The 13905-nt window shown below is 54.7% G+C and overlaps 1 protein-coding gene across 1 annotated transcript in view; it reads right to left on the reverse strand.

Annotated features, from left to right (window-relative positions):
- Positions 1 to 13340: 13340 nt before the first annotated feature.
- The window catches only part of MATN1 (matrilin 1), a 7809-nt gene continuing 7244 nt past the window's right edge, over positions 13341 to 13905 (reverse strand). Inside the window, exon 8 of the mRNA XM_024766862.1 lies at positions 13341 to 13390. Coding sequence (XP_024622630.1) covers positions 13341 to 13390 — 50 coding nt within the window. The remainder of the gene's footprint in view (positions 13391 to 13905) is intronic.

Genomic DNA, 13905 nt, shown 5'->3' on the forward strand with positions numbered 1-13905 from the left:
CCGTCTTCTGTAACCCTCACTCACAACAGCCCTGGGAGCTTCTGTTATTAGCCCCATTTTTCAGATGAGAAAACTGAGTGTCCATGATGATACGACATGTCCAATTCACCAGCCGTTCAGTGACAGGGTCAGAATTCCCACCCAGGCCTGTCTGGCTCCACAGCAGGCGGTTTTCCTTGTGCCCCAATCAAAGCAGACATGGAATACCCAACACTGACAGGCTCCATCAGGCACAGGCGTCAGGCCCGCAGGTGTAAGCTCCAGGAAGGGCCCTGGACTGAGAGTGGGGAAACTGAAGCTCAGACCGTGGCCTGTTCACTTCTTGGATGTGTGTGTGTTTGCCTTTGGCCTCTCTCAGCCTCAGTTTCGTCATCTGTAAAATGGGAGTGATGACCCTACCTATGGGGATAGCAGGAGGATTAGAATGAGACCTGTGTGCCTGGCACACAGTGGGCCATCAATAAACATGATATGAGGCAGGATCTGAGGCTGGGCTCTGAGCTCTCTGCTGGCTCCTTTCCTGGAGCTCTCTGGTTCCTAATCTTTGTGAATCCATCCGTCTGTCCATCCACCCATCCACCCATCCATCTATCCACTCATCCATCCACCCATCCATCCACACATCCACCCATCCACCCATCCATCCACCCATCCATCCACCCATTCATCCACACATCCATCCACCCACCCATCCATCCATCCAGTTGTTCTCTTGCTGACTTACAGCATGAACCTAGAACTCTTTGTGCAGGAGGGAGACACTATGAGGGATAAGACTGTCACTGATGCCCGAAGGCCCTTCCAGCCCCGTGAGAATGACCATAGGTAGAGGTCTGGTGGAGTCCCGAGGGAGCACTGCAGGAGGGAGGGGCGAAGTCACCACCAGCCTCAGTAGAGGAGGAAGGGCATTCTGGGCAGAGGCACGGCACGCGTAGAGGAAAGGAAGAACAGAAGAGCCTGGCTTATGTGAGGAAGAGCTCACTGCGGCTGGATCCCTGGTCCAGCACCCAGTGGGCGTGTCATGGGGGAGCAGGGAGAAGACACAGCCTGAAAGGAGGCAGGGCCAGACTCAGAGAAGCCTTGAATTCCAGGCCAAGAAGGTTGAACTTGAGCCCACAGGCAGTCAGGAGCCACTGAAGGTTCTTGAGCTGGGGCGTGGCAGGAAAATTCACATATCAGAAAGCACCTTCCAGCAGCATGACAGGAGTGAGGGGACCAGCTGGGAGGCCGGTGCATCTCCTGGGCCCAGTACTTTAGGGCCTTCCTCTCACAGAGGGTTTCCTGGCACACAGGGACCACAGGTTGGATGACTCGGGTGCAAATAGCAGGGTGGATGGGCTGAGCAGTGGTTCAGGGTCAGTTCAACCCAGAGCCCAGCGCGTGACCCAACCCACAAACGCACAGCTCACACAGCCCCACAAGGTCCAAGGGACTCCTGGAGTCCACGCCTCCCCCAGTTCCCACCCCCCAACAACGGCCTCATCACCAAGGGGACTGACTGTTCCAGCCCCTCCTCCTCCCCGTCCTTCTCAGCAGGTGCGCTCACTCCTCTGCCCAGAGAAACCCCAAGCCTCAAAACAGAAACTCCCTAGATTTCCTGACACCAAACATGCAAAGCCCCCGGCACCCACACCGCCCTCCTCCTCCTTCTCCTGGAGATGGAGATGGTCCCCTCCCTCTGCCTGGGCTCAGACGTGCTGTCGGGCCCCTCCCATCGGCCTCCTCAATCTGTCCAGGGGAAGAGGGAGGGGCAGCTTTAATCTCTTTGTCTATCTGTCTGTCTGTCTGTCTATCTATATTTATGTCTCTCTAGCTCTATCGGCTCCTTCCCTCACACCTGATTCGTATTTGGTTATATTCAAGTCTCTCTCTCCTTCTAACAAACAGCAAACAAACCTGAACCCCGCGTCCCTGCCAGCTGTGTCCCTCTCTTTCCCGGCCACCATCCGTCGCTGCCGCATCTCCGGGCCAGCCCTCCACCTGCTGCACCTGCTTCAAGCCCCGCCACTGACCCGCGAGCCGCTTGCTGCTGTTCATCCCACGTTACAGAGGGGGAAACTGAGGCTCACGAGGTGCAGTGAGCTGCCCAAGGTCCCCCGTCCCGCCACCGGCAGAGCCAGGCTGGACCCCAGGGATCTCGCTCAGGCTCGTGGGCCTCCTCAGTGCCTCCCGAGCTCCAGTAGCTTCTCTGACCCTCCCGTGCATTCGCCGCCTCCACCCTCCACCTGCCCGATATTGAGTTTGATTCAATCAGTCCCTTTAAATGGACTTGAAATGACCTCCCTCTTTCAAGTTGCCTCACCCTGAGCAATAACGTCCGTGAAATCAAGGGTTTAATGCATTAATTACGTGTGAGTATTTTTTCTGATACCCATTAAAATAAATACATGACTGGTAAAATATAAAACACTAATGTTTGTCCATGCAGCACCCGCAGTCACCTCTCAGACCCCCACTCCCTGGGAGACCCCGGGGCTGCTGCTGGAGAGGCCGGGAGGAGGGGGAGAAGGTGGCATCTGGGCAGTGGACGTGGCCTGGCCACTCTCAGCCCAGCCCGGCCCAGGGCAGCGGCCGTTTCTTTCTCCTGGGGAGGCCCACCCTCATCTGCCGCCCCAGGCTGGGTCTTGGAAAGGGAGACACCGTGGCAGCTGGACGGGGCCCACTGACCACAGGCCCCATGAGGGAGGACCCTGGGGGAAGGGACCAAAAGGCCGTGATGGCTCCAATGGGATATCTGTGCGGGTGCTCACCACATCCGCTCCCCCCAGGCTTGGGACAGAATTCCTGGCTCTGCACCAAACACAGGAGACAGGCTGGGAGGGATTGCTGTCCATGGGCCAAGGGCTCCTGCCAGGAATGAAAGCAGGAAACTGCAAGGGAAAATTTGATACCAATCCTTCCCCAGGGTGGCCACGTGCCCAAGCAGCAGCTGTGCCAACCGGCGGGGCGGGAGAAGGGAGGCGGCAGGCAGAGAGGCCTCCAGGTGGGAGTGGAGGCTGCAAGATCAGGTAAGGAGTCTGTTCCAGTCCAAACTGAAGGGGGGATATGGCCAAAACGGTTGGGGTCCAGAGGCGGAAACACTGGGGCCAGGGCCCCAACCTATGCAGGGGTTTTCTCCTGGAGGGAGGAAGACTCAGGGATCATGGGAGGCAGACAGGCCTGGGTTCAAGTCCCGGAGCCTCTACTTGCTTCTGCAAGTCCCTTCTGCTCCCTGAGCCTCATTTACCCAACCTGTACAATGGTGACAATCTTGACGCCCAAAGTGGTTGTGAGGAATAAACGAGGTTAGCACTCTTAGGACAAGGCTTAGCCCCTAGTAAGGGCAGATATATGTTAGCTATTCATCGAGTTACATTTATAATTACTAGTTACAGTCATACTGTAAGTATATTATTGTATAATAATATATTTACTTATATGTTATATCTATATTACTTGCATGGTCATATTATTTATTTTAACTTAAATGTCATAATGTGTTACATGTAAGTATTAAGTATATGTAAGTATCATATAAGTATAGAGATTTACTATATACACTGTAATATACCATAAATCGCTGGTTATAAATTATTTTTTATTACCACTACAAGGCTAGGGGGACCAAGGGAGCAGATATGTTCTGAGTGGCTCGGATACCTTCATTCCTTCCCACATTCATTCAATACACATACTTATCAAGGCCCCGGGAAGCAGAGTTGAGCTCGTTCTGGGGCTTGACTGAGCAGAGTCATACCTGCTCCGGTGGGTACCTTGGAAGCCGTTAGGGCGCTGGGGTTCTAAGTTCAGGTCCCAGGGATGACGTCCCTCCTGCGGACCTGGTGCAGCCCCAGGTGTCATCCATGAAATGAGGCTCAGGGCGGTGGAGGACGTGCCACAGTCACGCAGGGCCTAAGTGTGGAGCCTCACACCCAGGTCCGGGCACAGGCAGTGTGGCCACCCTCTAGGCCGTCCCCTGCAGACCCCACGGGCCCCGTCACTGAGTAGGGCAGCCGCTCACACTTTACAAGGAGGGGGGCAGACAGAAAGGAGCCACTTCAGGCCCCGGGACCTGAGGGGTACATGGGAGGGGACGTGTCCTGACCTGTTAGCAGGTTTTCTATGAGGGAGGAAAGGACCATTCTTGGTGTGAGGAGATGCAGCTCCTCCGTGAAGCACTGGGGGAGACCTGTGACTGAGACGGGGCTCCTGGACCCAAACCCTGAGGAAGATTCAGCTTCTGTCTTGAGCCCCTCAGGCCCCTCGCCCTGTGTTCGGCACTCACACACTGTCTCCTTTCGGTCTCCACGCCCCAGCCAGGTGGGAATTGTTCTCCCCATTTCCTAGGTGAGCAAACTGAGACCCAGAGGGACAGTCACGTGCCCGAAGCAACACAGCACGTTGGGGACAGTGCTGGGACTCACACCAACTCCTTGGATTGTGAGATGTCTCGGGGCCCCCAGTCACGTCTACTCCAGGGTCTCTAATACGCACCCCCTTGCCCCCAGGCTGCAGTTATTTTTGTCCTGAAGACACTTATACCCTGATTTTGGGACAGAAGACTTGACCGTTGCCCAAAGGAACAAGAGAGGGTAGGGGAACAGGAAGATGCCTGCTGGGGGCGCTCCTACTTAGCCCCTACCCTTCCCCAACATTCACGTCTGAGCTGCCACCCCTAGTCCAGCAAAGGCCCTGGACAGGCCCTGGGAGACCAGAGGTGCCTCCAGCCCAGGCCCTTCTCAGGGCACCTCAGAGCAAGTGATAGGAGTGGGAAGGTTACAACCACCTCTGAGCAGACTTACACCCACAGTCTGCCCTGGAGAGTGGCCGCTAACCTCCTTGGGAGTCTCTGTGTACAGGAGGGAGGGGCAGTTTAAAGGGATTAGGTTAGGTGCTACTGAGTGTGACCAGTGATGGAACTAGCCCAGCTCACAGTAAGGGTTGCTGAACCCCAGGCCCCAGCCAGTCTGGCTACCCCATTCCTGGGCTGATGGTGCCATCTTGCGGCCAGATACTGCCATAGCAGCCCCAGGTCTGCGATTTCAGCCCCACTACAATCACTTCACTCCAAGGTCCAAGACAATTCTTGAGATCTTCTTGCCCAGTGTCAGGGGTCCATTTCACGAGTGGGGAAACAAGGTCACCCACGTAGCAGCAAAGGATGAGTGGGAATAGTAGGAAATTTGTTGTCCAACAAGTCTGAGCAACAAGCAGACCATACAGCACCTAGAATGTTCAACTACTTTGAATTTTATCTTGGAGATAATAGGGAGCCAGAGAAGGTTCTTGAGTGGGAGTGTAACCTGATTAGATGTGCACTGTAGGACCATCACTCTGGTATCAGGATGCAGAATGGACTGAAGACAAGGCAGGAAAGCCAGTTAACCTGCAGTGTGGAGAAAGGACTAGAACCCCCTTTCATCCTAGTGAGCCTGAACCTCAGAGAGGGAAGCTCCTGGAAAAGCCCTAACTTTGGAGCTGGAGATTCCAGAGTTCAAATCCCAGCCCTGCCACTTACCGGCTGGGTGATGCTTTATATCTGGCAACCTTGATTTCCCCATTCGTGAAAAAAAAAAAAACGTATTGATATTAAAAAGATCACTAAGAAGTTTGAATTAGGAATCGTGTGTATATTATCATACCAAGCACCTAATGGATGATCAAAAAAAGGTAACTCAGTGGGTGAACTAAATCTGACTCTGACCCCAAACATGCAAAGCCTGCCATGCCCCCGTGGGCAGAGCTGTGCCCTCCCCAGGTCAACATACCCTGATGGTGGCCAAGCCCCCTCCCCTCCCCCTCTCCCCCCACCCAACCACGCAGCAGCTCTGAGAGGAGGGAGCCACGCTCCAGTAGCAGGAGGCCTCTGAGCATCTCCTGCCTCCTCCTGTATTAACTGCAATTGCATCTGGAACAGATGGGGTGCTGGGACTTCCCCACCCCCTGCCATATTTCACAGCGCGTTGGTTCAGGACAAAATCATGTAATTAAAAGAGGAGAAATGCAAAACAAACCCCTGAGCGGACTTTGCCATCTTCCCTCCCTTGTAAATCCATTAATAAACTGTAATTACAAAGACAAACCCCTTTATTGAAACCTGGTAACCAATTCACTTAGGGGCCAAGAGACTCCCATTGTCCTCCAAGACCTGAGGAAAGAAAGAAAGAAAAAAAAAATCCTAATTAGTTTAGTCCTGTTTATCTATACACAAATTAAAAAAAACAAAAATCTCGGTTACACGGTAACTTGCCGTCTGCCAAAAGACTGCAGCTGCCCTGGGGGAGATGCAGTTTTCCTTCTTTCAGGGACTTGTTTATAACCTTCTGTTAATCAAACTTAAAGCAGAGAGAGACGGGGAAATCACATGGAAAGGGGGAATGGCACGGGGACCTGGAGTAGCTGTGGGCAGAATTGAGATGAGCCAGCAGTAGGAGTTTGGGTTTGAAAGATCCCAGGATGCCAACACCTGCCTTCCTTGGAGACTGACGGCGTGGTCCCTTAAGAGCTCATCTAACAACCCCTCCCCCTAAAGAACCACTGACCAGTCTTCTCAGACCTAGAGAATCCCGTGCAGCTGGCTCCACCCATCACCCAGGGATAGGCAGAGCCCCCAAGCCTGGCCAGTCTCAGCCTTTCATCCCCCTGGCCACAGTGATTGTTCAAGGATGAGCCAGGACCCAATCAGAGCCAAGGGGACTGAATTACGGGGATGTCCACACCCTTAGAGTTGACAGGGTGTCAGCGTGGAGCTGTGGGGCCTTCTGGAGGAGAGGACCAGCCTGGGCCTGAGGCCGTCATGGTGGAAACCAGAGTCAAGAGTGGAGAGAGACGGAGGCCTGAGCCCAGCGCCATCCCCCCAGCACCTTCAGTCACCAGATCCCATCAACTCCCTTCTCAGGCTTAAGCTGCTTGGTATGGGTTTCTGTCACTTGCAACCAGGAGCCCTAACTCACCCGATTCTGACCTACAGTGCCTGTGGTCCGGTCTTCGGGTGGTTAATCACGCTGTTTCTCCCACCAGCTGCATCTTACTCTCCCTCCTGGCATGGAATCCCTCAGGCAAGAGTGCTAGAAACAGGAAGCAGCCCTCCCCGCCCACCGCCCCCTGCAGAAATGCCTGTGTCCTGGGCCCACTCACCGCTCAGTTTGTTGCTTTCATGGAAAACCCTAAGGTTCAGCCCCAGAGACCCCGGATCACCAACCCACCTCAGCTCCACCTGGACTGGGGCCTGACCAGACAGGAGGCCCAACTGCAGCCTCAGGCCCACCTGTTCTAGCCTGTGAGCTGTGGCCTCCCCGAGCCTTCACTCTGTGGCCCTTCCCTGGCACTGGACTCTGTGCATTCTCTGTGGTCACCACCTTCTCCAACCCTAGGCCCTTACTCCCTACCTGGCCCCCACCAGTCCCCACCTTTGGCGTCCAACCCTGCCCCCTCTGCTTTCCGAGGTCCAGCCTCAGGCTCTTCCAAGACCAGGTCCACCCTCTGCCAGAATGAGAGCCTGCAGACTGCCTGGGGGTGGGGGAGGGGAGAGAGAGGCCACTAGGGTCTGCTGAGCACCTACTGCGTGCCCCCGGCTTGACGTCCATAATCACGGCCGCAGAGCTAAGTACGGGCTGTTATTGAGAAAGCCCTCAGCATCAGATAAACTGAGGAATCAGCTCTTCCACTGACTCGGACGAGTTCCATCACATGGAACACACATCACACTAATGCTGCGTCCTAGGGTCATTGGACGGCTTCATCGGGGCCCTCAGTGCCCCCCTCAGTAGTTTCTCAACTCTCCCTGCAAGTAAGGGTTTGAACCAGCCCGGGTCTCACTGCTTCACCCTGACAGGCGGGTCAGCTGCCCGCACCTGACCCAGCAGGGCCAGCCTCAAGGTCACATCCCTTCCTCGGGGGTGTGACCTGGATGTCTGGTCCCTGCCCATCCCAGCTGAGGCCTCTTCACAGCCTGCCTTACACTCCATCCAAGGGTTTATGGAAGAAACATGCGTCTTATCGCTAATTGGGAAATCTGGTCCTTTCACCTCCTTACTTAAAACCCTTCCACAGCTTCACATCACACGGCAGATGAAGCCCCTGCCCAATCTGGTCTTGGACCTCCTTGCTGCTCCTGGCTGCTCCCTGCCACATAGAGCTGCATGCAGACCCTCGGAGGACCGCATGCATTCCTGCCTCAGGGCCCTTGCACGTGCTGCTCCCTCCACGTGACATGCTCTTCTCCACCACCCCCTCCCTTCACCTTCCTCTTAAACCAGCTTCAGATCCACGCTTAGGTCCACCTTCCAGGATGCCTCCCTACCTCTGCATGGCTTGATTACTGTCTGTTACAAGCCCCTGCGGCACACCCTTGATCAAACAAACTTTCACATATTGGGGTTTGGGGAAGTCATTCTGGCTTATCAAATATTGTACACCTGCTTTAATTATTAAAGAAAAGGGCGTGTTGACCAGAAGTAAAGGATGTCCATGTGAAAAGATCAAATGCCTCTCTTCCTGGGACCCCAGTGCCGGTCCTCCTTCGATGTTAAGACTCCTTTCCCGGATGCCAAGGCCACGCTGACTCGCTGTGGACGTGCAGGTCTGTTTTTTTGAAACCTTGAAGGAATGTATCCCCAACTTGTTTAATGTTCTTTGTTCTAATAAGACATAAAACTGTGCTGAAAATCACGCTTCTCCAGAGCAGTTCCACAGAGTAATCTGAGAGGCTGTCTTCTGGGCTATAGTCTTCAGTTTGGCTCAAATAAAACTCTTTTCTATTCTTATTATGGATTGTTTACTGATTTTTTTTTTGTCGACACCCAAATTCCTCCATCCTGTTATCACAGCCGAGCTCTCACTGCAGCTTTCTGTCCACTGTCTGTCTGCCCCACCAGACTGTAAGCATTTTGTCCCTAGTGCCTGGTGTATGTTCTGGCCTTTGGTGATGCTTAATAGACGTGGAAGGAAGGAAAGAAGATAGGGAAGGAGGGAGGAATCAGACCAGAACTGTCCCTGGAGCCTCACAGCCTGACTCACGGCTCCCTTCCCCGCCCCCAGCCACGTGCCCCTTTGCAGCTCCCTCCCCACACACCTCACTTTCCAGATTTCCCCTGCAGATCCAGCCCTCCAGCTCCCTGCAAATCCCTCTCCGCTGTCTCCTCCAGGGAGCCCTGTGGGGCTGGCCGCACTCATGCCATGCCCTCTGTCTGTCTAGGTGATCACCACTTCGAGGAGGGTGCTGTTGTCCCTTTACTGCTGAGGAAGCTGAGGTCAGAGGGCGAAGGAGTTTGTTCAAGGCAAGGGGGCCGTAGGGGACACATACCAGGGCTGTGTGGCTCCAGAGACAAGGCTGCTCACCCCTCTGCTCTCAACTCCCCATGGGAAATTTCCTGGAAACTCGAGGCCGATGCTTGGTCTCTGCTAGGCCAGACAGGCGCCCCCGGGCACTTGGCTACCTTTGTTTCTTTGAGTTCATCAAAGAAGTGTCAACAGCTTTTGATCTTTGAGGGCACACCACACACTTTTTTGGAGATTTCTCCTCAGTTACTCCTTGTTTCTGGATCATCTCTCCATCTAACAGATGAAGAACTAAGGCCAGCAGGGAGGTGGGATGACTTTCCCAGGCTCACAGAGAAAGAAATACGTGAGGCTGGAATGTGAGCCCATGAACACAGGGAGCTCAGTCTATTTTGTTCTCTCCTCCATCTCTAGTGCCCAGAAGAGGGCCTGGCATTGGTGCGGTACAAACGTTTGCCATGTGACCACATGGTGGAGCTGGCTACTGTCCCCAGAGGTCTGCAGGCTTGTATACTCCTCCTGCCGTGCCTCCTGAGCCCTGGCACTCGGGCTGGCGCTGCTCGAAGCAGAGGGAAGGCTGTCCTCATCTTGGTCTCCTGGAGGGGCCAGGGGATGGGCACCTGTTACCATGACACAGGGCAGCTGAGCTCCCTGCTGAGGAGCAGAAGGCTTACAGGGGGCTGTGGTACACCCTCTGGGGTGGCCTCCCAGCAGGTAACAGGTGTCCCAGGTGGTACAGCCACTGGATGCCAGGTGGCTGCAGTATCTCGAGGGACACCAGTACCAGATGGGAGCAAAGGAGGTGTTGAGGAACTGACAGGTGTGGGTGTCTCCCTGAGGCCAGGAAACCATCCCCCAGATGGCACCAGTGATGCCAGCTCCACTCTGGACACAAAGTGTGGGTGAGCGCTGTGCTGAGTGCTTCCCATTCGCTCCTCAGTCACCCCCTGCAACCCCCCTTGGGGCGGGGCCAGTAGTTTTTTTCCAGGCATGCAGCCTGCGGGACTCAGGTGAAAGGCCCTGCCAAGTCACCAGGCAGCTGAGGAGTTAGAAGCCAGGATGTTCCAGCCACTTCCCAGAATTGAAAGCTGAGAACCAGGACACCAAGCCCACACATGGGTGGGGAAAAATACAGGTAAGGGGACAGCCAAGTCAGTGCTTTTTTTTTTTTTTTTTTTTTTTTTTTTGGGAGAGCACAGGCTCCGGACGCGCAGGCCCAGCGGCCATGGCTCACGGGCCCAGCCGCTCTACGGCATGTGGGATCCTCCCGGACCGGGGCACGAACCCGTGTCCCCTGAATGGGCAGGCAGACTCTCAACCACTGCACCACCAGGGAAGCCCCAAGTCAGTGCTTTTGAATTGCCTGAAACAGAAACTGACTTGACCGTGTTTAACGTTGCTGAGGTTTCCTGGGTGTCTCATGCATGGCCAGGCAGGGAATGTAGCCAGGCCCAGGGGGACCAGAGAGTGACCCCAGGTGGTACATTAAAGATGGCCACAAATTCCTTGTTACTCTCTCCTCATGGAGGAGAGGTGAAGTTTATCTCCCATCCCTTGAATCTGAGCTGGGCTATAACTGCTTTGACCAACAAAATATGGTGAAAGACATGCAGCACCAGTTTGGGGCCTCAGAAGCTTCTGGAAGCCCTGAGCTGCCATGTAAGAAGTCCAGTTCCCCTGCTGGAGACCCCCACATGGAGAAAGTAAGGCCCTGAGACTACACGGAGAGAGAGACAGAGATGGAGACAAAGTCAGGGACCCAGTCTGGCTAGTGTCTTCACCAAGGCAGCAGTCATGTGAGCAGGACACACTCTAGCCTGGTTGGGACCCAGACCACTGCAGCCCCAGCCAACACCAGTCAGAGCAGAAGAACCACCTGACTGAGCCTGGTCAACCATAGAATCGCACAATAACAGGTGGTTGTTTCAAGCCACTAAGTTTGGGGCTGGTTTGTTACACAGCAATGTCACTGAAACAGCCTTGGACTAGAAAGCCATCAGCACATCTGGAAGATGAGAGAGACCTCCCAGCTCCAGCACCAGCAGCCAGGTACCTAGGGTCCTCAGGTCCAAATTCCCAGAAGAGAGACACTGATTGGCCCAACTTGGGTCATGTGACCTCCTTTAACCAATCAGCTGAGTCCAAGAGGCAGGGTTACCCTGCACCCACATGGCCCTGATACCCCTCCCCCATGGAGGGGTAGGGTCGGGTAGGGGGCCAGTAGTGGGGATAATCTCAGAAGACAGGAAGTGTGGGCTGAGCAATTGTCACAGGGGCTGTGACAAGGTGCCTCTCTGGACAGCAGAAAAACCCCTCATCCAGGGCCTGGCACAGAGAAAGGGCTGGATGAAAGCTGTGCGTGGTTCTGTGACTTTTACGTTGCTCTTATGAGGTTGTGCTGTTTTACCAACTCCCAGGTTGGCTCCTGGGTGTTGCTGGTGGTGTTATTCTACCTCCTTGAACTGCCTCTAAGGAAGATCTTTCAGGACGGTCTGAGCTTCTTATAAAAGCCTTTTACGTGCTGTCAAGTGGGAATCTAGTTCTTACGCTAAAAATGCTCCATTAAACCAGAATGGGTTCCAAAAGTCAGCCAAGATCCCCCTCTGGGAGGCGCGGGATTGAGACTCCAGAGGGGCCTGGGACAGGGTCAGGGGAACACGGGGGTCAAAGACTTTCTTTGCGCTGTCCCTGAGGCAGGGGCTGCAGCTGTCTGTGTTGGGGGTGGGACCGAGGCTGCTGACGCACCAGGAAGCAACAGAGGAGACTCCAAGGGGGTGAGGGGCCAGGCAGGGGGCGGTGGGCCAGCTGAGGCTCCTCACCAACCCCACCGTGAACGCACACACGCACTCACCCCAGGGATCCTGGTACAATCCAAACCGCCTCTCTTTTCCTCCAGTTGGGTTGAGGGTGACAGGGCGCCCTGCTCAACTGAAGTCCCTTAAGAAACGGGAGAGTAGGGCTTCCCTGGTGCCACAGGGAAGCGTCAGTGGACTCTCAAGTGGTTGAGAGTCTGCCTGCCAATGCAGGGGACACAGGTTCGTACCTGGTCCAGGAAGATCCCACATGCCACGGAGCGGCTGGGCCCGTGAGCCACGGCCTCTGAGCCCGCGCATCCGGAGCCTGTACTCCGCAACGGGAGAGGCCACAACAGTGAGAGGCCCGCACTGTCCCATAGGCCACCATCTCCCCACCGCCTGACACAGGGCACGTGCTCTGTGTTTGCTGTCTGCATGAATAAATTAATGAATGAATGAATGGTGGATGGCCCTATCTGGTGCCTTTTTCTTTTGATGTCACACAGTCCTGGATTCAAGCCCTGTCTTTCCAACTGACTCACTGCTGAGCAAGTCATCTTATCACTCAGGAACTCAGCTTTCCCATCTGTAAAATGGGGACAACTCAAGTCTGTTCTGGGTAAGGTTGCTGGGAGGATGAAATGAGACCTCATCAAGGAATTTGTAACTGAAAAGGCAGAACAAACGTGAGCCAGGTTGGGAGCAGTGGCCCTCATCCCCGTTACCACCACTATTGCCATCCTGCGACCATCCCCATCACCCACCACCCTCACGGTCCTTCTCCCTGTTCCCCAAATAACCACACTGCCACTGGCCCCATTCAGTGCTTAAGTTAAGTCACATTTAATGGTTTTTTGAAGGGGAATAGAGAAATCAGAAAAGAGATTACAGCACTCGCAGTCAAGAAAGGGTGAACTAAAAAATATGGGAATATATTAAGCTTTTGATTAAAAAAAATGCAAGCGCAGTTCCTCCCACACTCACCCCTGTGTTCTCACTCATGCTCTCAGACACACACCCAGCCTCAGGCGCGCACACACGCACACTCACACGCACACTCCCAAACATGCACACGCTCCCTGCACACACACTCAAACACGCACTCCCCCCAGGCTCGCAGGGTGGGAGAGGGAGAGACCTGGTGCCGCCCCAGGGCCCCACCCTTCCCAAGCCTGCCTCGCTGAAATGGCAAAGCTAGACTAAACTCAGGCTCTAGGGGACACACACTGGGCTCTGTGAGCTGCACTGGGGGCAGGGAGATGGAGAGGTCGTGGGGGACAGGTAGCCTTAGACGATTCTGTTCTCCAGGATGGCCAGCCGCTTACTCACAGCTTCCAGTGGACTGGGAGTTAAGGAGATGTGCAGGTTGGCCAGAGCAGGGCAGTGACGGGGTGGCACCTGCACTCAGGGCCCCCCTTCCAGGACTTTCTCTCACTTCCCCCTCATAGCGTGTGTTCCCCCCAATGTCAAAACTTATCCATCCACAGCCCTCAGAATGGTGCTTTCCAAAAACAAGCAAGCAGTTACAGTGAGCCCGGAAAGCCCAGCCCTGTCCAGTTGCAGTTTTAGGCCTGCTGGGTCCCCACCTAGTCCTGCCTGAGCCAGGGGAGCTGTGAGGGGTCCAGCCCCATCTGAGTGGAGACTGGTGGGTAGTCACGTCACCGAGAGCTTGAGCAATGGAAGTCCTTGGGCACCATGTTTTCCTGAGTGTGTCCAGGACTCTGTGTGTGTCCAATCTAGAGCTTGGTTCCTGCCTTTGCTTTGGCAGGGTCAGTATCAAAGCAGGGGCCAGACTACCTGGCCAGGATCCAGCCTGTCTTCAGCAGGAGGCAGGCAAGGAGGAGCTTGCTCC

This window comes from Neophocaena asiaeorientalis, unplaced genomic scaffold (genome assembly GCF_003031525.2).
Source record: "Neophocaena asiaeorientalis asiaeorientalis breed wild unplaced genomic scaffold, Neophocaena_asiaeorientalis_V1.1 scaffold79, whole genome shotgun sequence".
Taxonomy (NCBI): Eukaryota; Metazoa; Chordata; class Mammalia; order Artiodactyla; family Phocoenidae; genus Neophocaena; species Neophocaena asiaeorientalis.